Source organism: Muntiacus reevesi, chromosome 3 (genome assembly GCF_963930625.1).
Source record: "Muntiacus reevesi chromosome 3, mMunRee1.1, whole genome shotgun sequence".
Classification (NCBI taxonomy): domain Eukaryota; kingdom Metazoa; phylum Chordata; class Mammalia; order Artiodactyla; family Cervidae; genus Muntiacus; species Muntiacus reevesi.
This window is the reverse complement of record NC_089251.1, coordinates 12,446,651-12,472,045: the sequence shown is the minus strand read 5'-3', so window position 1 is coordinate 12,472,045 and position 25,395 is coordinate 12,446,651. Positions and strand designations below refer to the sequence as shown.

At 39.5% G+C, this 25,395-nt stretch overlaps 1 protein-coding gene and 1 pseudogene across 1 annotated transcript; both read left to right on the top strand.

The window, feature by feature from the left end:
• The first annotated feature begins 6,627 nt into the window (after positions 1-6,627).
• On the top strand, positions 6,628-7,569 carry LOC136162671 (olfactory receptor 1f45-like). Its single transcript, XM_065927138.1, has one exon. The coding sequence runs from the start codon at positions 6,628-6,630 to the stop codon at positions 7,567-7,569; it is 942 nt and encodes a 313-aa protein (XP_065783210.1).
• Positions 7,570-7,702: 133 nt separating this feature from the next.
• LOC136163913 (olfactory receptor 1G1-like) lies at positions 7,703-25,039 on the top strand (annotated as a pseudogene).
• Positions 25,040-25,395: the final 356 nt, after the last annotated feature.

Here is a 25,395-nt window from a genome sequence, read left to right as displayed (position 1 = left end):
TCTAGTTTTTAATTCCTTATCTCTTAACTTTGTAATTTTTTTATGCAAGAAAGGTTTTATTTTATCATCAAATGAAGACATCTTGTTTGGAACCTGTTTTACTAGAGCTATAATTTTAAATCCTTTCTTTTACAGAATTCATGCAAGTATCCAACTTTTTTTCATTTTCTTATAAAATACAGTATTTTTTAATATAACCATATATTTGTTTACAATGAAATCATATCATTAAAATTGTTCCCTCTAATACAGAATGGCATTCCCTCTGATATTACAATAAAGAGGATATTGTGAAAATGTTATATGAATAAATTTTTAATTTAGATTAAATAGACAATTTTCTTAAAAAAATAATTCATCAAAAAAATTGTGTGAGAGATAGAAAACCTGAATAGACCTATAACCATTAAGGAAATTGAAGCAGGAGCCAAAAACCTTTCTTCAATGACATTTGAGGCTCAGATATATGCTATAGACAGTCTTAGAAACAATTCAAGAAAGAAGTAATTTCTAGCTTACAAAACACTTGCAGAGAATAGAAAATAAGGAGACACTCACTAATTTCCTTAGGAGATTAGCACAACCTTGATACCAAAAGCTAACAAGAACACTGCAAAATGTACAGTAACAGCCGATCTCCTTCATGAATTAAATGCACCAATTCCAAGTAAAGTATTAGTAAGATAATTACAATAATGCAGAAGAAAATATGATGTTACCATTTCCAAAGTGAGTTTTTCCAGGAATGCAAAATTGATTTAACATTTAAAAATCAATCAAAGTAAGTCACCATTTTATAAAACCAAGGACAAAAATCATATGAGTCAAGAATAACATCTCAATGGAGCAAGGAAAAAGTTTATATAATATAGCTTATGCTCATTAAAAGGATCTATTAGCAAATGGGGACTTCCCAGGTGGTGCTAGTGGTAAAGAACCTGCCTGCCAATGCAGGAGACATAAGAGACTTGGTTCAATCCCTGGGTTGGAAAGATCCCTGGAAGAGGGCAAGGCAACCCACTCTAGTAAATCCCATGGACAGAGAAGCCTGGGGGGCTACAGTTCATGGAGACACAAGAGTTGGACACAACTGAAGTGACTTAGCATGCAGGCACACATTAGCAAACGCACATAGAAGAAAAAAAAGGTTATCCTCTCAAACATACAGCATATATAATATGTAACAATTATACATTTAATTCCTTCCTGTCCAAATGTGGAACAAGACAAAATACCAGCTCTTACCACAACTATCCCACATTGTATTTGAGGTCACATCCAGTGCAGTAGGATAAGAAAGTAAAGAAAAAATATAAATTTCCTAAGGGAAGAAACAAAACTGCATTTTATTCACAACTGACAGTTTCACACTAGTGCAATTCAAAGGAGTCTATACAGCAACCATTCAAATTGTTAATTAGGTGTCGATGCAAAAACAAGTGAAAAATAGACCCCTCAGCTCTCACATCACAACATACACAAAAATCAATCCCAGATCATCTAAAGTGCTGTGAAAAGCAAAACTAAAAAATTTTTAGAAAACTTATAAAAATTATAAAGTTTGTTAGGCTGAAACACACCTTCCTGAACTAAGGGAGGAATGAAGTTCATAAACCAGACACACATAAGCCATTAAGAAAAAAGGAAAACACTGATTAATTCAATCAATTAAAATTTAAAATATTTACTTGGCAAAAAAGACTGTAACAAGGACTTCCCTGGTGGTACAGTGGCTAAAACCACCTGTTAATGTAAGGGACACGGGTTCAGTTCCTGGTCTGGGAAGATTTCACATGTCTTGGAGCAGCTAAGCCTGTGCCTCACAACTACGAAGTCCAAGTGCTGCAACTACTGAAGCCTGCTCACCTAGAGCTCGTGCTCTGCAACAAGAGAAGCCACTGCAATGAGAAGCCTGTGCACTGCAACAAAGAGTAGCCCCCCACTCCACCCCACTCGCCACAACTAGAGAAAGCCCATGCACAGCAAGGAAGATTGTGCACAGCCAAAAATAAATAAATAAATAATGTTTAAAAAAAAAAAAAGACCGTAATAAGAGTGAAAAGACAAACTGTAAAGACAGAAAAAAATATCTGTAATACATATATAATGCACAAAGAACTACTATGTAGAATATTTAAATAGTTCTGCAAATGAATTAGAATAAAACATACAACTACAAGGAAAAATGAACAAAAATTAGACAAGCTGTTTGAAAATTAGGAAATAAAAAAATCCTAGTATTTTAAAGGTAACCAATCTTATTATTAATCACTGAAATATAAAATCAGACCATCAGGAGATGTCCTCCAAAACACACACAATAAAAAAAGGCTAACATCCTTCCTATGTAGCTCTAGTAGTAAAGAACCCGCCTGCCAATGCAGGAGACATAGGAGACTCAGGTTCGATCCCTGGGTGTGGAAGATCCCCTGGAGGAGAGCATGGCTACCCATGCCAGTATTCTTGCCAGGAGAATCCCATGGACAGAGGACCCTGGCAGGCTATAGTCCATGAAGCAACTTAGCACGCATGCATGACATCCACCCTCAAGAATGAGCTGCCGTCACACCCTCACCTATTGCTGGTCAATCTACAACATGGTATATCTTTGGAAATCAATTTGATATTGCATACTAGTAGATGTAGATATCCTAAAACCAAGAAATTCCACTCAAAAAAAATAAGTAAGTAAATAAAAATTTAAAAAAATAAATTCCACTCATAGGTGTATATGAAAGAGAAAGAAATTCATGTGTATACCAAGAAACATATACAGGAATGATCACCTCATTATTATTCAAAATAATCAAAAAAACAATTATTCTTTATGAATAGCTTGCATGATGAGTGTGTGGTATAATCATACAATGCAGCAACTCACAGCAAAGGAAATGAACAAAGAATCATTACCTAGAGCTGTCTAGGTGGTCTCACAAAAGGAAACAACTGAACAAAAGAGCCAGAAAAGAGAATACATAATGCATGGGGACATTTATATAAAGTTCAAAAACAGGCAAAACTAGAATAAAATGTTGGAAAGTTGGTAGGGGTCATTTTACTTCAAGAAGGAGGGAAGAGAAATGCTGAACAGGATACACAAAAGGAGTTTCAACATGCTGGCAACATTCTACTTCTTAATCTGGGAAGTGATATGTGGGTGATTGATTGGTTTCTAATAATTTAGGGAGCAGTATGCTAAAAGAAGGACTGATTGGAAGGACTGATGCTGAAACTGAGTGTCCAATACTTTGGTCACCTGATACAAACAGCCAACTCATTGGAAAAGACCCTGACACTGGGAAAAGTGAAGTCACTCAGTCATGTTTGACTCTTTGTGACCCCATGGACTATAGCCTACCAGGCTCCTCCATCCATGGGATTTCCCAAGCAAGAGTATTGGAGTGGGTTGCCATTTCCTTTTCCAGGGGATCTTCCCGACCCAGGGGTCAAACCTGGGTCTCCTGCATTGTAGGCAGACGCTTTACCGTCTGAGCCACCAGGGAAGATGCGGGGAAAGACTGAAGGAAAAAGGAGAAGAGGGTGGCAAAGGATGTGTGTGTGCTTAGCCACTCAGTTGTGTCCACGTCTTTGTGACCCCATGGCAGACGAGATGGTTGGATAGCATCACCCACTAAATGGACACAGACTTGGGCGAACTCAGGGAGATAGATGGACAGGGAGGCCTGGCGTGCTGCAGTCCACGGGGTCACAAAGAGTCAGACATGACTTAGCAACTGACAACAACAAAATGCTAAGAGAAATAAGTCAGACAGAGAAAGACAAATACTGTATGGTATCACTTATATGCACAATCTAAAACATACAACAAACTAGTGGATAAAACCAAAAAAGAAGCAGTACCACATATAGAACAAACTAGCGTTTACCACTGGGGAAGTGAGACAGGAGCGTATAGAGGAGGGGGAATGAGAGGTGCAAGCTATTGGGTGTAAGACAGGCTGAAGCCTGCTTTGTATGACACTGAGACTATAGCCAATACTTTGCAAAAACTGTACGTGGAAAGTAAACTTGAAAATTCTATTAAAGCTTTTTAATTAAAAATAAATTTTAAAAATTGTAACTTGAACAAATAAATAGAGGATTGACCCATATTTTATTTAAGCTGAGTGATGGGAGAACAGGCATTGTTTTGATTAAAATTCTTAACAGAATATACATGCTTCATATAGTCTTTAATGTGGAAGATACATTTAAACAAAAAAAAATATCTATAAGTCAGTTTATTTATGTTAAGAAATAATTATTAGGCACACTGTGCCCAATAGAGAATCTAAATATTAATCATATCTCTGTTCTCTGAGATCTTTAAATAAGAATGTGTCCCCTTCATGACTTCTAAACGCAAATATTGTGACCTCTGGGCTGTTCTATCTTTATTTTTTACTTATTTTCTGAGACCTACTGTATTTCATCCGTGTGGGCAGGGCTCTAACTAGAAAATGTTGACTCCAAAACAGAGACGGACCATTTCAGGGTTAAGGGGGAAGGAGGGATCCACACAGCATCTCACCCCAGGGAGAAACTAGAGGTGCTGCCATGGAGCCCAGCCCCGTCCATCTGAATGGAGTTATCAGTGAGGCTGACGGAACACAGGGGCCACCACCCAGAGGGGACTGCTGGCTGGACAGTTGCCCCATGGTGTCTCTAACTAGGAGGTCTGGGAACAAGTCCCAGGAGACACCACCTGTGAAAAGGCAGCAGCTCCTCCTGGCTCCTGTGCTAGAGAATCACTAACGACCTGAGTTTTCAATCAATGCACAGGGAAGGGCTCTGTGCCTCCAGCCTTGTCACTTGGGGAGGCAACAGGGAAGTGAACACAACCTCCTTTGTGGAAGCACCACAGACAGAGGCCAGTCAGCACTGCAGGTGAGAACTGTGGCTTAGAGATGGGAAGAGAGTCTACCTAAAGGGCATGCACATGCACACACACACACACACACACACACACACACACACATGACCCTGAAAGCCTCTTCCTTTTCATTTTTGCCCTTTTTTCTTTACTACATCCCTTTCTGCCAATCAATCATTTTCTGGACCTTTGATGACCATGAGGGGCACCCAGTTCTGGGGTTCATCACATCCCTGAAGGTGCAGAATAAAGGCACTGTGGAGAATGGGTCTCAGAACGTCCTTCCCCCAGCCTCATCAGTGAGAGGCACACAGCACCTGTGCAAGAACAGAGCATAATTCACCCTGGTTCCAGAATCACTCTCAGCCACTGCTCAAGTCAGTACCAATAATTCACTCTCTGTGTCCATTTACAGTTACCCAACTTGGTCTCAGGCTTCTTTTTATTAAAGGTGAGCAAACTAAATCATTTAGGATAGAATTGTTTATTCTCATTAATAATTAATAATTAGATCATAATCCTATGATTATTTGACCCAGTTTCCACTTGGTTTCCAGATGCCATTGACAGTTTTGAGAAGAGCCAGAGAAGGTGCTGCTATGCTAATGATATTGGTGATAATGATGATGACTTTTTATATTGACATCTCACAACCTAGAAGCCCAAGATGCAGGCAGTAACCAGAACTCAACAATGACCATGCACCCTCATTTTATTAAAAACAGCAAAAACAATAACAGATCATATTTACTGAGCACTTATCATGTGTCAGCCTTGATCTAAATATATATAACTATCTTCTACCATTATTCTGTTTAAGCCAATGAAGAAACTGAAGCTGAAAAAGTTTGTGACTTTCTCAAGTCTCATCAAGAGTAAAGACAGGGAAAATTCTGTCAGACTCCAGAGGTATGTTTTTATTCACGACCCTAACTAAGCATGACATTTTATTTAGGGTCACAGAGCACCTGCTGCCACTTGACCATGGCATTCTTCCTCCATACCAGCACGACTCATTCGAATTTCACATCTTGATTGCACATCTTGAATCCTGAAGAAACTGCAATTAATCCCATCATTTGGCTTCTTCTACAATCCTATCCATAGGGTTGTTATCAATAACATATATAAAAACAGCAAAGCTCAATGGTAATAAAAATTTCCCAAAAATTAAAGGCACGTGAGGAGCAGAGAGGTAGCGCATATTCACCAGTGCTTTTTAACCACATCCTGTGTCCCAGGTTCACATTTGATCACTTGCTGCTAAAAATGACAGTAACATCACTGCCCTTAGGAGCAACCTGCTCTCCACATGTTATCTCAGTAATAATTGCAATGAACTTATGAGGTACTTACACATGGTGGAAAACAGGAAATGGAGATCCAGTGTTACATAATTAACTGGGGTTAATTATGTAAAATCACACTGAGTAAAAGAAATAGTGAAAGCCTATCTTTATTTAAATAAGATTTTGCTATAATTTCTCTGTTTTAGAAAGAAATTAGAAACCAAACCAGCATCTCTGACTTTCTAGAAGATAGCTAAAATGCAGAGTTCACCCCCAACAAGTCTCCCAATCACTGTGCTTAGTTCTCACCTCTGTACATATTTACATGCCCACCAGCAAGAGACACCTACACATCTCTGTTACCTTTGAAAAAACTCAGAAAATAGACAAAAGGTTTTGAATGATCTAAGATTTTGGAGTCTACGAATATTTAAGCAATATTTTCCTTGCATTTTTCTACATTAAATGGGAGTTGAAAACCAAACCAGCATCTCTGACTTCCTGCTCCTCGGCTTCTCTCAGCACCCAGAGCAGCAGCCTCTCCTGTTTGGGCTCTTCCTGGCCGTGTACCTGGTCACCGTGCTGGGGAACCTGCTCATCATCCTGGCCATCAGCTCTGACACCCGCCTTCACACCCCCATGTACTTCTTCCTAGCCAACCTGTCCTTCACTGACACCTGCTTCTCCTGCACCATCATCCCCAAGGTGCTGCTCAACATCCACACACAGCACTACACCATCTCCCACACTGGGTGCCTCGTGCAGATGTTCTTCTTCATGGAACTGACCATCCTGGATGACTTCCTGCTGGCTGTGATGGCCTATGACCGCTATGTGGCCATCTGCCTTCCTCTCCACTACACCACCATCATGGGGCCCCAACGCTGCCTGCGGCTGGTCGCTGCATCCTGGCTCAGTTCCCACCTCCTGGCCTTCTCCCTCTGTCTTCTCATGTCTCAGTTCTCCTTCTGTGCCTCCCATGCCATCCCACACTTCTTCTGTGACCTTCTCCCTCTCCTGAAACTTACCTGCTCAGACACGCACATCTTTCAGGTCACCATGCTAACTGAAGCTGTTCCCTCGGGTCTGATTCCTCTCACCTGTGTCTTAATGTCATATGCCCACATCATCCTCACCGTTCTCAGGATCCCATCTCCTGGGGGGAAGCACAAAGTCTTCTCCACCTGTGGTTCTCATCTAACAGTGGTCACTCTCTTCTATGGGACACTCTTTCTGGTGTATTTCCAGCCCTCATCCTCCTACTCAGCAGACACTGGGATGGCAGCATCTGTGGTGTACACGATGGTCACCCCCATGCTGAACCCCTTTATCTACAGCCTGAGGAACAGTGACATGAAGGGAGCTTTGTGCAGATTCTTCGGCCGGGGAAAATATTCTACTCAGTAAAAAGCCCTGTCCCAGATTAGAAGCTCAGGCTCTGTGATGTGTTTTATTCCCGGAGTCTTCATTTGAAAAAGTTTGACAAATTCAGACTCAAGGCAGGATGGTGCTCAGCATCAGCAGGTTTTAAAGATGGAGAATGCCTGACTTCGTAGAACTGGAATACCATCAACTAACCAAGGATAGACCTAAAGCCTGCAAGAGGAGTAACCAGCAGTCCTGCGAGGTGACTTGATTACTGCATATGGGTGACGAAGCAGATTCAAACCACAGAGTGGGAATCATCAGAAGATGACGTCAGACAGAATACAGGTTCTTGAAGGAAGCTAACCTGTCCATTCAACTACAAGAAATGTTGACAATATCTGGAAGGGTCAAGGTCTGAGTTTCAGGGATCATTTCCAAACCCACCTTTTGGGAACAACTCATAGGGATTCAGCTACACAGGGAGAAAGCTGAACCAAAAGACATACTATTCACTGGGAATTAGCAAGCAAAACTAATTCTAGGAGAAGAAACCTGGCACTGGTAGGTGGGAGCTGGTCCAAAATCATACACCTGGGATTAGAACTAGGACTGTGACCATGAGTGACTACGAATTATTGGAGTAGATTCATGATTTTTTTACTTTTTAAGCTGTGGCTTAGTTCATTTTTCTGTAAAAAACACTCAGAGCAAATTTGTAAAACATACAAATAGGAAAAAGAAGAAAAAGAAACACTCCCTATTCGTACATTTAAAGACAACTACTGATAATATTTCACATCATTTCCCTCCTGTCTCCTAAAATTGCTTTTTGTTTTTTACTGTGTTGAGAAAGTACTGGACATACAACTATATAGCTTTTTTTGCCTAACTTCATAACATAAGTTGTCTCCACATTAACTCCTCCTGAACATTTGGCTCTCTGAGATGACAGAAGAAAGGGTAGTGTTTCCCCATTGTTGGATGATTAGGAAATTTCTATGTGTTCACTATTACAAATAACAGTGCAATGAAAGTCTCTGAAAAGAAATGATTCTTATGTTCATAGTCTGTAATTTTAATATTTTCAAAAGTAGAACATCAAAGGGTAACATTTTGGGGGCTCTTTTGTCCATGCTGCCAAAATGTCAAATAAGAATGTTCTTTGTCTCTGTCCACTCCATATGTTGATGTTCACATTTTCCCCTAAATGTAACAAATATGGTAGTGAAACAGTATCTTCTTGCCCTGGTTTTAGTTTCTTTGTTTATTAACAAGGGGACTACTTTCCAGCATCCATTAACCAATTTTTAAAATTCTCTTATTAATTGTTTATTCATGTCATCTACCTATTACCTTCTGGGATTTTTTTATTGACTTGTATAGGCCTTTTTATATTAAAGATATTACATCCCTGTCTTCTTCACCTTGTTGCTAGTTCATTCTTTATCTCTTAACTTTGTGACTTTTTTTTTTTTTTTTTTTGGCCATTCTGCATAGCATGTGGGATCTTTGTCTTGTGACTAGGGATAAATCCTGTGCCACCTGCATTGGAAGCACATAGTCTTAAACACTGGACACCAGGGAAGTTCCTTAACTTGGTGATTCTTTTAAATGTACAGAAGTTTTTATTTTATTATCAAATCAAGAAATATTCTTTGTAACTCCTTTTACTACAATTAAACTTGAAACCCTGCCTTCTGTAGAATTCATGCAAATATTCAACTTTTTTCACTTTCTTGTGTAATACAGTATTTTTTTTATAACCATACATTAGTTTAGGATGAAATCGTATTGTTAAAGTAGGAATAACACACAATGAGTTTGAGTTTGAGTAAACTCCGGGAGTTGGTGATGGACAGGGAGGCCTGGAGTGCTGCAGTCCATGGGGTCATAAAGAGTCGGACACAACTGAGCGACTGAACTGAACTGAACACACAATTATACCGCTGATGTTAAAGAAAAATATCATAAATAACTCATCAAAAAAATTTAGTAAGAAATATACAACCTCAATAGACCTATAACAATTAAGGAAATTGAATCAGTAGCCAAAAACTTCCTCAAAGAAAATTTCAAGCCCAGGTGGTTGCAATAATTTTATAAACACTGTAAGAATTCTACTTTGCAAAACTCAGAGAATAAAAATAAAGGAACACTCACCTATTCCCTTTTAGACATTAGCACAACTTTGATACCTAAAGCTAATGAGAATATTGCAAAAAAAAAAAAAAAGTACAATAAGCTGAAGAAAATATGATGTTATTATTACCAAGTTGAGTTTTCCCAGAATGCAAAGTAGGTTTAACATTCAAAAGTCAACCAAAGTCACTATTTTACAAAACAAAGGGAAAAAATCATATGATTCAAGAAAGCAATACTTTTGAGAGGCAAGAAAAATTTGGATATAATCCAACATATGCTTATTAAAAAGTCAGGTTAGCAAATGGACATAGAAGCAAATTTTCTTAATATGAAAAGAGTTCTTTTTTCAAACATATAGCATATAATGTGTCATAATCATACATTAAATCCTTCCTGTCCACATGAGAAACAAGACAAAACACCAACTCTCACTGCAACTATCCCACATTGTACTTGAAACATCCAGTGCAATGCGATAAGAAAAGCAAATAAAATATATATATTTTCTAATGAAAGAAACAAAATTGAATTTTATTCATACCTGATAGGTTTCATAATATCGAAATTCAAAGGAGTCTAACATTCAAATTATTAATTAGGTGTCTTGAGGCAAAAACAAGTAAATCATATACAGCTTAGTACTCAGTTCACAAAATACACAAAAATCAATTCCAGAATGACTAAAGCAGTAATTTTTAAAAGTAAAATTCTAAGGATTTTAGAAGAAAATGCTGAAATATACTTTCCTGAACTAAGGAAACAATGGACAGCATAAACCAGACACTAGCAAAGCATTAAGAAAAAAGGAAAGAACTGATGAATTCAATAAATTAAAATTTAAAATATTAACTTGGCAAACAGACTGTAACAAGAGTGAAAAGACAAACCAATAAAGACAGAGAAAATATTTTTGATACATATAGATGCACAAAGGAATGGTATCTAGAATATTTAAATAGTTCTATAAATAAATTAGAATTTTAAAAGATAACTAAAAAGAAAAATGAACAAAAATTTAGATAAACAGCTTCAAAATTAAGAAATACAAACCCTAATAAGTATTTCAGGTACCCAATCTCAGTTTTAATTACCAAAATATAAAGTCGAGCCATGCCCCCCAACACACACAGACACCAAGTAACTACAATGAAAAAACCAACACACCACCAAGTGTTATCAAGAATAAGCTGCCACCACAACCTCACTTATTGCTGATGGAAGTGCAAATTGGTACAATCTATTTGGAAGAGAATTTGATATTGCATAGTAAAATTGAAGATAGAGATATCCTAAAACCATGAAATTCCACTCCTGGGTATGTATGAAAGAGAAGGAAATGCATGTGTACATGAAGAAACATATACAGGAATGATGAAAACAGTACTGTTGCAAATGACCAAAAAAACTATTCTTTCAAAAATAGCTTGCATGACTAATGTATGGTATCTTACAATGTAGCAACTCACAGCAATGGAAGTGAACAAACAACCACCACCTAGAGCTGTCTAGATGATCTCACAAAGAAACAACTGAACAAAAGAGCCAGAAAAGAGAATACATAATGCATGAGAGCATTTATATAAAGTTCAAAAACAGGCAAGACTAAAATCAAGTGTTAGAAAGAGAACAGGGATCATTTTACTTCAAGAAGGAGGGAAGAGTGATGATGAACCTAATAATACGAAAGGAATTTCAGACAAGCTGGCAATGTTCTACTTCTGAATCTGGGAAGTGATACATAGGGGATTGGTTCCCAAAAATTTCTTGGGCAGTATGCTAAGAGAATGTCAGACAGAGAAAGACAAAGACTGTATGATATCACTTATAAGCAGAATCCTAAAAAGTATAACAGTCTAGTGTGTAAAACAAAAATGAAGCAGAATCTCAGACATAGAGAACAAGCTAGTGGTTACCAGTAGAAAGGGAAGAGAGGGGCAGTATGCAGGATGGGGATTGAGAGGTACAAACTCTTGGGTGTAAGATAGGCTCAAGGATGATTGGTACAGAACTGAGAATATGGCCAATATTTTGTAGTAACGGTAAGTGGAAAGTAACCTTTAAAATTGTATTAAAATTTTTTAATTCAAAATAAACATAAATTTAAAAAAACTATCCCAGAACAATAAATAAATGAAGTATTGACCTGTATACTATTTAAGCTAAGTGATGGGAGAATAGACATTAATTTTATTAACATTCTTAACAGAATATGCATGTTTTATACATTCTTTTTATGGAAGATACATTAAAATAAAAACAAACATATCCACAAATTAATTTATTTTTAGAAAAAAATTATTAGGCACCATGTGTCCAATAGAGAATCTAAATATTATTCATATCTCTGTTCTCTAAGATCATTAAGACTGTGTCCTCTCCTACATGACTTCTGAAAGCAAAGCTTATGACCTCTGATCTGTTCTATATTTATTTTTACCTATTTACTGGGACATACTATATTATATCCATAGGGACAGGGCTCAAATTAGGGACTCCAGGACTGAGATGGACCAGTTCAGGGTAAAGGCTGGGAGAAGGGATCCACGCTGCACCTCACCCAAGGGAGAAACCAGGGGTGCTGCCCATGGAGCCTGGTCCATCTGAATGGAGTCATCACTGACGCTGCAGCGACACAGAAGGCCACCGTCCAGAGGGGACAGCTGGCAGGTTGGACAGTTGCCCCATCGTGTCTCTAACTAGGAGGTCTGGGAACAGATCCCAGGAGACACTGCCTGTGAAAAAGCAGTGGCTCCTCCTGGCTCCAGTGGCTGGGAATCTCTAATGACCTGTCTTCAGTCTGTGCTCTTCCTACTCAGAGGGAAGGGCTCTGTGCCTCCAGCCCTTGTGACTACAGAGTAGCGAACCCAACCTCCTCCGAGGAAGCATCACAGATGGAGGCTGGTCAGCACCTCCAGGTGAGAACAGAGGCTTAGGAATGGGGAGGGAGTCTGCCTCAGGGCGCACACACACACGCACACACACGCACACACACACGCTGACACATATACACAAGCAGCCTGGAGAACCTCTTCTTCATTTTGCCACTTTCCTCTACATCCCTATCTGCCAATCATTTTCTGGATCTTTGATGACCATGAGGGGCACCCAGTTCTGGGGGTCATCACATCCCTGAAGGCGCAGACTAAAGGCTCTGTGGAGAACGGGTCTCAGGGCGCCCTTCCCCCAGTCCCATCAGTGGCCAGCTCACAGCACCTGTGCAAGAACAGAGCATCATTGACCCTTGTGCAGTGGAAGAGCCTGGTTCCCAGAGTCACTCTCCGCCACCTCGCCATGTCAGTACCCATAATTTACTCTCTACGTCCTTTTAGTTACCAGCCTCGGTCACACCCTTCCTTTCTCACTAAACTTTGTGCTAAATCACTTAGGACAGAATTATTTATTCCTATAATAATATTATAATCAGGGAGCTTGTATGATTAAGTTATTTGACCCAGTTTCTACTTGGTTTCCAGCTGGCAAAACAAAAGTTTTGCCACTGACAGTTTTGAGTAGAGTCAGAGTTGGTGCTGCTCCACTGATACTGGTGACAATGACGATGACTTTTTATACTAACACCTCACAACCTACAGGCCCAAGATGCAGGCAGTGACTGCAATCACAAAAACAACACCCTTTTAACTTTTAAAAAAAGTAGTAATAATAGATCATATTTATTAAGCACTTATATTATGTCATTCTTGATCTAAAACAGTCTATTTTTTTGTTTGTGCTGTGCTTAGTCACTTGGTCATATCCAGCTCTTTGTGAGCCTATGGACTGTAGCCCGCCAGGCTCCTCTGTTCATGGGATTCTCCAGGCAAGAATACTGGAATGGGTTGTCATGCCCTCCTCCAGGGAACCTTCCTAGCCCAGGGATCAAACCTAGGTCTCCCACATTACAGGCGGATTCTTTACCATCTACCAGGGAAGCCCTGGTGTCTATAATTATTATCAAATTTAACCCTCGTAACAACTCTGTATGGGAAACTCTATCATTATTCCATTTAAGCCAATAAAGAAACTGAAGCTGAAAACATTGGCAACTCTCTCAAGATCTCATCAAGAGTGAATAGTGAAAAAATTCTGTCAGACTCCAGAAGTATATAATGCTTTTATTCATGACCCTAAGCAAATATGACATTGGCCCCTGCTGCCACTGACTGACCTGGCCTTCTTCCTCCAAACCATCATAGCTCCTTCAAATTTCACATCTTGGCAGCATATCATGAATCCTGAAGAAACCACAGCCAATCCCAGCATTTGGCCTCTTCGACAATCCTGTCAGGTTATTATCTGCATCTGATAGAAGAAAAGCAAAGTTCAATGGGAGTAAAAATATCCCAAAGATTAAAGGCACGTGAGGAGCTCAGCAGTAAAGCACGTCCTCCAGCACTTTATCACCACATCCTGGGCCCCAGGTTCACATTGCATCACCTGCTACTAACAATGACAATAACATCATTGCCCTTAGAAGCAGCCTCCCCACCACATATGTTGTCTCAGTTATAACTTCAATGAGTCTATGAGTAGTTGCACATGGTACAAAGCAGGACAGAGAGATTCAGTGGACAGTAATTAATCAAAGGCAGATTGAGCATAAGGAACAGAGAAAAAATTCCTATCCCATGTCCAGATTCCAAAGCTGAGATGTTAAAACATAAGATATTGATGGGCAGGTAATGATGAGAATGAAAATGATGTGCCCTTAATGAGAAGATGCTTTTCAGTTCACGGGGTTCTCATAGCCACACTAAAGCATGGAAATGGTTCAACGCAAAGGGGGCCAGGACACTCCCATCAGAGATCCCTAAGTCTCAGTGTGCTCCTCTCTGAAGTAACTAATCCTCCTTCCATCTTCCTCAACAAGCGCTCAACACTCACACACTTACACACAGAGCTCCTTATTTTTCCCCCTAAATCCTAGTATATGCATGACCCCAAAATGAGCTCCACAGTAAGACAGTGAAATTTAAATGGTTGTTCTAAATTAGGAGTTTGGAATTAACATATACATACTACCATATATACCTGGAGGAGGGCATGGCAACCCACTCCAGTATTCTTGCCTGGAGAATCCCCATGGACAGAGGACTCTGGGCTATAGTCTATGGGGTCACAAAGAGTTGGACATAACTGAGCAACTAAGCACGTGCCCACACACACACTACTGCATATAAAATAAATAACCAATGATGACCTACTGTATAGCACAGGGAGCACTGCTCAATGTGATGTGGCAGCCTGGATTGTTGGGGAGTTTGGTGGGTAATGGATACAGGTATATATATATATGGCTGAGTCCCTTTGCTGTCCGCCTGAAACTATCACAACACTCTTAATCAGCTATACTCCAATATAAAAAAGATAGTTTAAAAAAACAAGGACCTACTGTATAGCACAGAAAACTCCACTCAATATTATGTAATCAACTTTATGGGAAAAGAATCTGAAAAACAATGGAGATATATACATATGTATATGCATAACTCAATCACTTTGCTGTATAGCTGAAACTAGCCCAACAATGTAAATCAGCTATACGTCAATATAAAATAAAAATTAAATCACAAACAAAAATGATTGTTCTATCACTTTTTAAAAAGGAAATTAAATTTGAAGAGATTTTTCCAACTGCATTTCAGTTCAGTCTCATTCAGATCATCCATGTGAAAAGCATGCCACATTACAGGATTCTAGAACCCAAGCTACATCTCTACCCTGATGCTGTCTCATCAGCATTCTCAGTCCTATTCGTACATATTTGCAAACCAGCACTCACACCCACTAATGGAACTCAGTGACCTCTTCAAGGAATAGAGAAAAACAAACCAAAGTCCATGGACTCTGTAACATTGCGAGCCTATCTTCATTTAAATAAGATCTGCTCTAATTTCTCTGCTTTTGAAGGAAATTAGAAACCGAACCAGCATCTCTGACTTCCTGCTCCTCGGCTTCTCTCAGCACCCAGAGCAGCAGCCTCTCCTGTTTGGGCTCTTCCTGGCCGTGTACCTGGTCACCGTGCTGGGGAACCTGCTCATCATCCTGGCCATCAGCTCTGACCTCCGCCTCCACACCCCCATGTACTTCTTCCTGGCCAACCTGTCCTTCACCGACACCTGCTTCTCCTGCACCATCATCCCCAAGGTGCTGCTCAACATCCATACGCAGCACTACACCATATCCCACACTGGTTGTCTTGTGCAGATGTTCTTCTTCATGGAATTGGCCCTGCTGGATGACTTCCTGCTGGCTGTGATGGCCTATGACCGCTATGTGGCCATCTGCCTTCCTCTCCACTACACCACCATCATGGGGCCCCAGCGCTGCCTGCTGCTGGTCGCCACATCCTGGCTCAGTTCCCACCTCCTGGCCTTCTCCCTCTGCCTCCTCATGTCTCAGTTCTCCTTCTGCGCCTCCCATTCCATACCACACTTCTTCTGTGACCTTCTCCCTCTCCTCAAACTTGCCTGCTCAGACACTCGCATCTTTCAGCTCATGATGTTTGCAGAAGCAGCCCTCTCAGGGGTGGTCCCTCTCACCTGTGTCCTGGTCTCTTATGCCCACATCATCCACACCATCCTCAGGATCCCCTCTGCTGGGGGGAAGCACAAAGTCTTCTCCACCTGCGGCTCTCACCTGACAGTGGTCACTCTCTTCTATGGAACTGTCTTTCTGGTATATTTCCAGCCCTCATCCTCCTACTCAGCAGACACTGGAGTGGTGGCATCTGTGGTGTACACGATGGTCACCCCCATGCTGAACCCTTTTATCTACAGCCTGAGGAACAGCGACATGAAGGGAGCTTTGTGGAGACTCCTTGGCTGGGGAAGATGTAGTAGTATAGTGTTAGTCACGTCAGTTGTGTCCGACTCTTTGCGATCGCACAGACTATAGCCTGCCAGGCTCCTCTGTCCATGAGATTCTCCAGGCAAGAATACTGGAGTGGATTGCCATTCCCTTCTCCAGAGGATCTTTCCAACCCAGGGATGGAACCTGGGTCTCCTGCATTGCAGGAAGTTTCTTTACCGTTTGAGCTACAGGGAAGATGTTCCACCCCATAAAAAGTCCTTCCCCAGAGTAGAGCTCCAGGCTTTTCTATGTGCCTCCTTCTCTAGATTTGTCCATTCTAAATTTGAAAGACTCACATTCAAAACATAATGGATGCTTAGTTTTCAGAGCAGATGCATTAAAATAAAGACTCAGATTTGCAGAACAGCAATAGGGGCATTTGGAGAGGGTGGGGGAACCAGCAGTCCCCACAGGGTGACTTCATGTGTGGGTATATGTATCCAGGCAGAATCAATCCAGAGTTGGGAACATCAAAAATATCAACAAACACTTCACTTCTAAGAGAAAGGTCAATAGGAGCAGTGTAGGTTACAAATTCTTCCCCAATAACAAAAAATTCTGGCAAGACTAGACAGGTCAGGACGTCAGTCAAGTCACCGTGCTGCAGGGACCATTTCTGACCCTACCTTGGAAGAAACTCATTCATGGGGACTGGACTCGAGTGGAGAATGTCATATCAAGTAGGAAAAATCTGTATGTGGCCTGAGTGTGTGTGTTTATGTTCAGTGGTTCAATCATGTCCAACTCTTTGGGACCTTTTGGACTGTAGCCTGCCAGGATCCTATATCCATGGAATTAACCCAGCAAGAATACGGGAGTGGATAGGCGTTTGCGATCAAACCCGTGTCTTCTGCATTGCAGGTGGATTGTTTTACTGCAAGCCACCAAGGAACTCTATGTAGATTGCAAGGGCAAGAATATTTTAGAAAACGGAGCTAGGCACAAAAAAAGAAAGAATTTGTCCAGTTTCATGCCAGGCCTCGCTGTCCATCACTAACTCCTGGAGTTTACTCAAACTCATGTCCATTGAGTCGGTGATGCTATCCAACCATCTCATCCTCTATCATCCCCTTCTCCCGCCATCTTCAATCTTTCCCAGCATCAGGGTCTTTTCAAATAAGCCAGCTCTTCGCATCAGGTGGCCAAAATATTGGAGTTTCAGCTTCAGCATCAGTCCTTCCAATGAATATTCAGGACTGATTTCCTTTAGGATGGACTGGTTGGATCTTCTTGCAATCCAAGGGACTCTCAAGAGTCTTCTCCAACACCACAGTTCAAAAGCATCAATTCTTTGGCACTCAGCTTTTTTTATGGTTCAATAAAAATGGTCATCCATAGATGACCACTGGAAAAACCATAGCCTTGACTAGATGGACCTTTGTTGGCAAAGTAATGTCTCTGCTTTTTAAAAAGCTGCCTATGTTTGTCATAACTTGTCTTCCAAGGAGCAAGTGTCTTTTAATTTCATGGCTACAGTCACCATCTGCAGTGATTTTGGAGCCCAAAAATAAAGTCAGCCACTGTTTCCACTGTTTCCTCATCTATTTGCCATGAAGTGATGGGACCGGATGCCATGATCTTAGTTTTCTGAATGTTGAGTTTTAAGCCAACTTTTCCTCTCTCCTCTTTCACTTTCATCAAGAGGCTGTTTAGTTCTTTTTCACTTTCTGCCATAAAGGTGGTATCATCTGCATATCTGAGAGGTTACTGATACTTCTCCCAGCAATCTTGATGCAAGTTTGTGCTTCATCCAGTCCAGCATTTCTCATGATGTACTCTGCACATGAGTTAAATAAGCAGGGTGACAATATACAGCATTGACATACTCCTTTCCCAATTTGGAACCAGTCTGTTTTTCCATGTCCAGTTCTAACTGCTGCTTCTTGACCTGCATACAGATCTCTCAGGAGACAGGTTAAGTGGTTTGGTATTTCCATCTCTTTCAGAATTTTCCCAGTTTGTTGTGATCCACATAGTCAAAGGCTTTGGCATAGTCAATAAAGCAGAAATACATGTTTTCTGGAACTCTCTTGATTTTTTGATGATCCAGCAGATATTGGCAATTTGATCTCTGGTTCCTCTGCCTTTTCTAAAACCAGCTTGAACATCTGGAAGTTCACAGTTCACACATTGCTGAAGCCTGGCTTGGAGAATTTTGAGCATTACTTTACTAGCGTGTGAGATGAGTGCACTTGTGTGGTAGTTTGAGCATTCTTTGGCATTGCCTTTCTTTGGGATTGGAATGAAGACTGAGCTTTTCCAGTCCTGTGGCCACTGCTGAGTTTTCCACATCTGCTGGCATATTGACTGCAGCACTTTCACAGCATCATCTTTTAGGATATGAAAGAGCTCAAATGGAATTCCATTACCTTCACTAGCTTTGCTATAGTGATGCTTCCCAAGGCCCACTTGACTTTGCATTCTAGGATGTCTGGCTCTAGGTGAGTGACCACACCATCGTGATTATCTGGGCTGTGAAGATCTTTTCTGTATAGTTCTTCTGTGTATTCTTGCCATCTCTTCTTAAAATCATCTGCTTCTGTTAGGTCCATACAATTTCTATCCTTTATTGTGCCCATCTTTGCATGAAATATTCCCTTGGTATCTCTAATTTTCTTAAAGAGATCTCTAGTCTTTCCCATTCTGTTGTTTTCCTCTATTTCCTTGCAATGATCACTGAGGAAGGCTTTCTTAACTCTCCTTGCTATTCTTTGGAACTCTCCATTCAAATGGGTATATCTTTCCTTTTCTCCTTTGCCTTTCACTTCTCTTTTTTTCATAGCTGTTTGTAGGGCCTCCTCAGACAGCCATTTTTGCCTTTTTGCATTTCTTTTCTTGAGGTGGTCTTGATCCCTGTCTCCTGTACAATGTCACAAACCTCCAACCATAGTTTTTCAGCACTCTATCAGGTCTAATCCCTTGAATCTATTTGTCACATCTACTGTATAGTCATAAAAGATTTGATTTAGGTCATATCTGAATGGTCTAGTGGTTTTCCCTAGTTTCTTCAATTTCAGTCTGAATTTGGCAATAAGGAGTTCATGATCTGAGCCACAGTCAGCTCCCAATCTTGTTTTTGCTAACTGTATAGAGCTTCTCCATCTTTGGCTGCAAAGAATATAATCAATCTGATTTTGGTGTTGACCATCTGGGGATGTCTATGTGTAGAGTCTTCTCTTGTGTTTTTGGAAGAGGGTGTTTGCTATGACCAGTGCGTTCTCTTGGCAAAACTCTATTAAGCCTTTGCCCTGCTTCATTCTGTACTCCAAGGCCAAAATGGCCTGTTACTGCAGGTATTTCTTGACTTCCTACTCTTGCATTTCAGTCCCCTATAATGAAAAGAACATCTCTTTTAGGTGTTAATTCTAGAGGGTACTGTAGGTCTTCATAGAACCATTCAACTTCAGCTTCTTCAGCATTATGGGTCAGGGCATAGACTTGGATTACTGTGATATTGAATGCTTTGCCTTGGAAATGAACAGAGATCATTCTGTCATTTTTGAGATTGCATCCAAGCACTACATTTCTGACTCTTTGTTGACTACGATGGCTACTCCATTTCTTCTAAGGGATTGTTGACCGCAGTAGTAGATATGATGGTCATCTTTGTTAAATTGTTGTTGTTAGCTGTGAGCTATTTTCATTTTTTAAACTGTTGTCTATTTTTTCTCTAATTGAAAAATTATTTATGTCATTATAGCAAATGTCTAAAATATAAGGAAAATTTTTCAAATCCCTTCCTGAAAGAATGTGTTATGCAAATTCTTATGATCCTTTTCCCTATACATTTATTCTACACTGTTAAGATGATGATTTTTCATGTAATTTTAAAACATGAATGCTTCCACACTATTGTTAAATTTTTATAAGCATTCTCATAATTAATATTATAGCAGAAGCACCTGCCATGTTGTTCTTCCATCACTCAGTCATATCTGACTCTTTGTGACCCCATGGACTGCAGCACACCAGGCCTCCCTGTCCCTCACCAACTCTCGAAGTTTGCCCAAGTTCATATCCATTGTATTGGTGATGCCAGCCAGCCACCTCATCCTCTGATGCCCTCTTCTCCTTCTGCCCTCAATCTTTCCCGGCATCAGGGACTTTTCCAATGAGCCAGCTGTTCTCATCAGGTGACCAAAATACTGGAGCTTCAGCTTCAGCATCAGTCCTTCCATGAGTATTCAGGGCCAATTTCCCTTAAGATTGATTTGTTTCATCTCCTTGCAGTCCAAGGGACTCTCAGGGTCTTCTCCAGCGTCACAGTCGGAAGGCATCAATTCTTTGACGCTCTGCCTTCATTACCGTCCAGCTCTTACAACTGTACGTGACCACTAGGAAGACCATAGCCTTGACTGGCAGAGTAATGTCTCTGATTTTCAACACACCGTCTATAAACTTCCATTTGGGGGTAATTAGTTCTGTTAATTATTTTTAACTTTATAAATAATAATGCTATGAAGATCAGTGTGAATAAACCCTATATGTATAGATTTTCCCATGCCCTTCCAATAAATCTTAAGAAGTGGAATTGCTGTGTGAAAATTTGTTGAGGCTCATGAAATATGTTGCAAAAATAGTTTACAAGAATTTCCCTGGAGATCCAGTGGTTAAGACTCCATGTTTCCACTGCAGGGCTCATGGGTTAGATTCCTGGTCAGGGAACTAATATCCCACATGCCACATGGCATGGCCAAATAAATGGGTGCATTTTTTAATGAAGAAACTATCTATAAAAAATAATAAAAATACATCTGTGTCTTTTTCTGTTTTGCATATAGGGTTATCGTTACCATCTTTCTAAATTCCGTATATATGTGTTTTAGTATACTGTATTGGTCTTTATCTTTCTGGCTTACTTCACTCTGTATATTATCTAGGGTGAAACAGATCATCAGCCCAGGTTGGATGCATGAGACAAGTGCTCGGGCCTTGTGCACTGGAAAGACCCAGAGGGATAGGGTGGAGAGGGAGGTGGGAGGGGGGATCGGGATGGGGAATACGTGTAAATCCATGGCTGATTCATGTCAATGTATGACAAAAACCACTACAGTATTGTAAAGTAATTAGCCTCCAACTAATAAAAATAAATGGAAAAAACAATAAAAAGTTACAAAACTGTTAATGATTTATATCCCAACTGATGGTTCCGTGAGAATGTTCCTTTCTCTGCATTCTTTGTGTTCCGATTTTTTACTCAATTGTCACAAATATAATAAGTGAAAAATAGTACTTCTTTTCTTTGAATGTTTTGGATTACTGATTGTTTACTTAAACCCATGAATGCATTTTATTTATTTTTCTGTCAATTATTTATTCGTGTCATTTGACTATTTTAAAGACTTGCATAAGTCTTTTTTATATTAAATATTTAAACTTTACACTTTACTACTCATATTGCAGTCTTTTCCCAATCACCATTTCATCCTTCTGTTTTCTTTTGGATTTTTAGACATAAATAAGTTTTCAATTTACCTACATGAAACTAATAAAAATAATCCTCCTTGTGACTCTTTTTTTTTTTTGACACTTGGTAACAATATTTTTTAATATCATTTTATCTACACAGTACTTTACTGTTTAACAGAATACTGAAAATATAATCCAACATCCCAGTTTTTTTTTTAACATCTCAGTTTTAAGTGCAATAATCAGAACCACCATTGTATTTAGGAAGTGAGAGTGAAAGTGAAAAGTGGCTCAGTCGTGTCTGACTCTTTGCGACCCCATGGACTGTAGCCCACCAGGCTCCTCCATCCATGGAATCTTCTAGGCAAGAGTACTGGAGTGGGTTGCCATTTCCTTCTCCACTCCTTGTGACTCTTCAGCCTGTGTTATCATTGGAAAATCCTTCCCTATGCAGTTCATGTGAATAATAAATTGCTTTTTATGTTTCAGTATGACACTATTTTTAATAACAGTTTTATTGAGATTTAATTCATATACTATAAAATTCCTTCTTATAGTTTGTAATTTAGTGGCTTTTAGTAAGCAGCGTGGTTTTTTTAGTGAAAAAGTATATGACTTTAGAATGATACTAAATGTTGAAGTGGCTCTCTCCCTCACATCTCTCACTCTGCAAGAGTTTCCTCTCCATTTTCTGTCCCATAATTATTAAAAACAAGATGCTGACTATGTCTGAGCCCTCACTCACTCATATATATCATACACATTTCCCCTCAGGGCCTTTCTCTCTAGCATTATTTTCCCCTCTGTGGATTCTTCCTCTACTCCAGGCCCACACAGGGTAAATTTCATGTCATGTGCATAAAGTAGCTTCTCACACTAGCCCATTTTAATCACCTAGATATGATCTGTTTTTCTTGTGAGCATCATTATCCATTTATCTAATCTTCCTATTTCTGCCCTAAAGATGGCCACTATTACCATTTCCATTCAGAATTGTACTAGAGGTTCCAGTCAGCACAATTAAATAAGAAAAAGAACTAGAAGGCAATTGGATGTAAAGAGGGCTTCCCTGGTGGCTCAGTGGTAAAGAATCTACTTGCCAATGCAAGAGATACAGGTTGGATCCCTGGGTCAGGAAGCCATGGCAATCCACTCCAGTATTCTTGCAAATCCCATGGGCAGAGAAGCCAAGCAGGTTATAGTCCATGGAGTCACAAAAGAGTTGGACACAACTTAGTGACTAAAACAACAGCAGCAGCAGATTGTAAAGAAGTAAAACTATTTCTACTTGCAAATGACAGATGCTATAGACTTTTGAACTTCTAAAACATCAACCAAAAAAACTATTAAAACTAAAAAGCAATTTGAATTCAATGCGATCTCTATCAAAATCCAGATAGGGTGTAGTCCATGGGGTCACAAAAAGTCAGACATGACGGAGCAACTGAACAACACATTTTTTGCAGATAATGACAACCTGATCCAAAAGCTCACATAGAAATGCAAGGGAACCAGAATAATTAATACACTCTTTAAAAAGAAGAGCAATGTCAAAAGACTCATACTTCATGATTCCAAAACTTACTCCAAAGCTTCAGTAATTAAGGCAATGCTGCACTTCATAGGAAAAGATGCTCAACATCACTAATTATCAGGGAAGGCAAATCAAAACGACAAGAGATACCATCTCTCACTTGTCAGAATGGCTATTATCATATTGCCATATTATCATGATAATATATCATGATATATATCATGATCATATATTATCATATAGCCATATCATATGGCTATTATCATAAAGAACACAGATAACAAATGTTCGCTAGGATGTGGAGGAAAAGCAACCCTTCTACACCGTTGGTGGGAATATAAATTGGTACAGCCACTATAGAGAATAGCATGAAGGTTTCTCAAAAAAAGAAAAATAGAACTACCATGTGATCCAACAATTCTACTCCTGGGTATAAAACACTAATTCAAAAAGACCCATGTACCTCAGTATTCATAGCAACATTATTTACAACTGCCAACATATGGAGGTGACCTCAGTGTCTGTCAACAGATTAATGGATAAAGAAGATGTGGTATACACATACAATGGAATATTATTCAGTTATTTTTAAAAATGAAATTTTGCCATTTGCAGCAACATGGATGGAGATTGAAGGCATTATGCTAAGTGAAATGTCAGACAAAGAAAGACAAATATCATATGATATCACTTGGATATGGAATCTAAAAAATACAAGAAACTATTAAATATAAAAAATGCAGACTCAGATATAGAAAACAACCTAATAGTTTTCAGTGTGAGAAGAAAGTGTAGGGAATCAAGAGGTACACGCTATTAGGTACAAAATAAGCTACAAGGATATGTTGTACAACACAAGAAATATGATCAATATTTTATAATAACTATAAATGAAGTGAAACCTTTAAAAATTGTGAATCACTATATTGTACATCTGTAACATAATATCATATAGCAACTATACTGTTGGTCCTTTAATGTACTGGAACCTGGTTGTCCGGAGTCGACGATGAGAGAGTGAAAGAAGGAAAGAGGCTAATATTCCCTGGGTTATGCAGCCGGCTTCCGTGCTCCAGGGAATCAGTCAGAAATAAAGAGAGAGAGAGAGAAAGAAAGACACAGGGACCAAAGCTCTGATGGAGCAAAGGTGTTTTAATCAACATGGTGTGGGCATATATACTGTCTTACAAGGTAGTTATTCTCAGCAAAGATAAAGATTAAAATTCCAGACTTATAAAACACAGGCAATCCCTATTAAAGATAGAAGAGGGTACTTATCACCATAATGAGAAACTAACAAAGGAAATGCCTGGGTTCCTCAGCCCCGGGAAAGGCGTGCCTCTCCTCTTAATTCCTGAATATTCAGGATTTAATAAGGGCCAGAGGTTTCCTGACAGATCCAAAACAGCACACGGGAAGCCTCCTGTTAAATGCTTCCTGACGCTATACTTCAATTTTTAAAAGTACAATGCCATACAGCATAAGGCCAGACATATAAAGATCAAAGGAATACAACTGAGAGTTCACAAATAAACCTTCACATTTATGGGCAATTTATTATTAATAAAGCTGTAATTCAGGACAATTCAGTGGGGAAAAAACATTGTTTTCAACAAGCAGTGCTGGGTCAACTAGACAACCAAATGCAAAAGAATTAACCTGAACCTTTACTTCACATACATATAAAAATTAACTCAAAGTCAAAGCTAAAACTACAAAATGTTTAGAAGACAGTGTGAGAATGAATCTTTGTGATCTTAGATTAGTCAATGGTTTCTTAGGTATGACACCAAAAGCATAAGCAGTAATATAAAAAAAGGGATAAATGGGACTTCATCAAAATCACCAAGTTTTGCACTTCAAAAGATACCATCAGGAGAGTGAATAGACAACCCACTGAAAGGTAGAGCATCTATACAAATCACATATCT

What these genes read in the sequence shown, in the direction of transcription:
- LOC136162671 (XM_065927138.1), top strand. Translation starts at nt 6,628, where the DNA reads ATGGGAGTTGAAAACCAAACCAGCATCTCTGACTTCCTGCTCCTCGGC.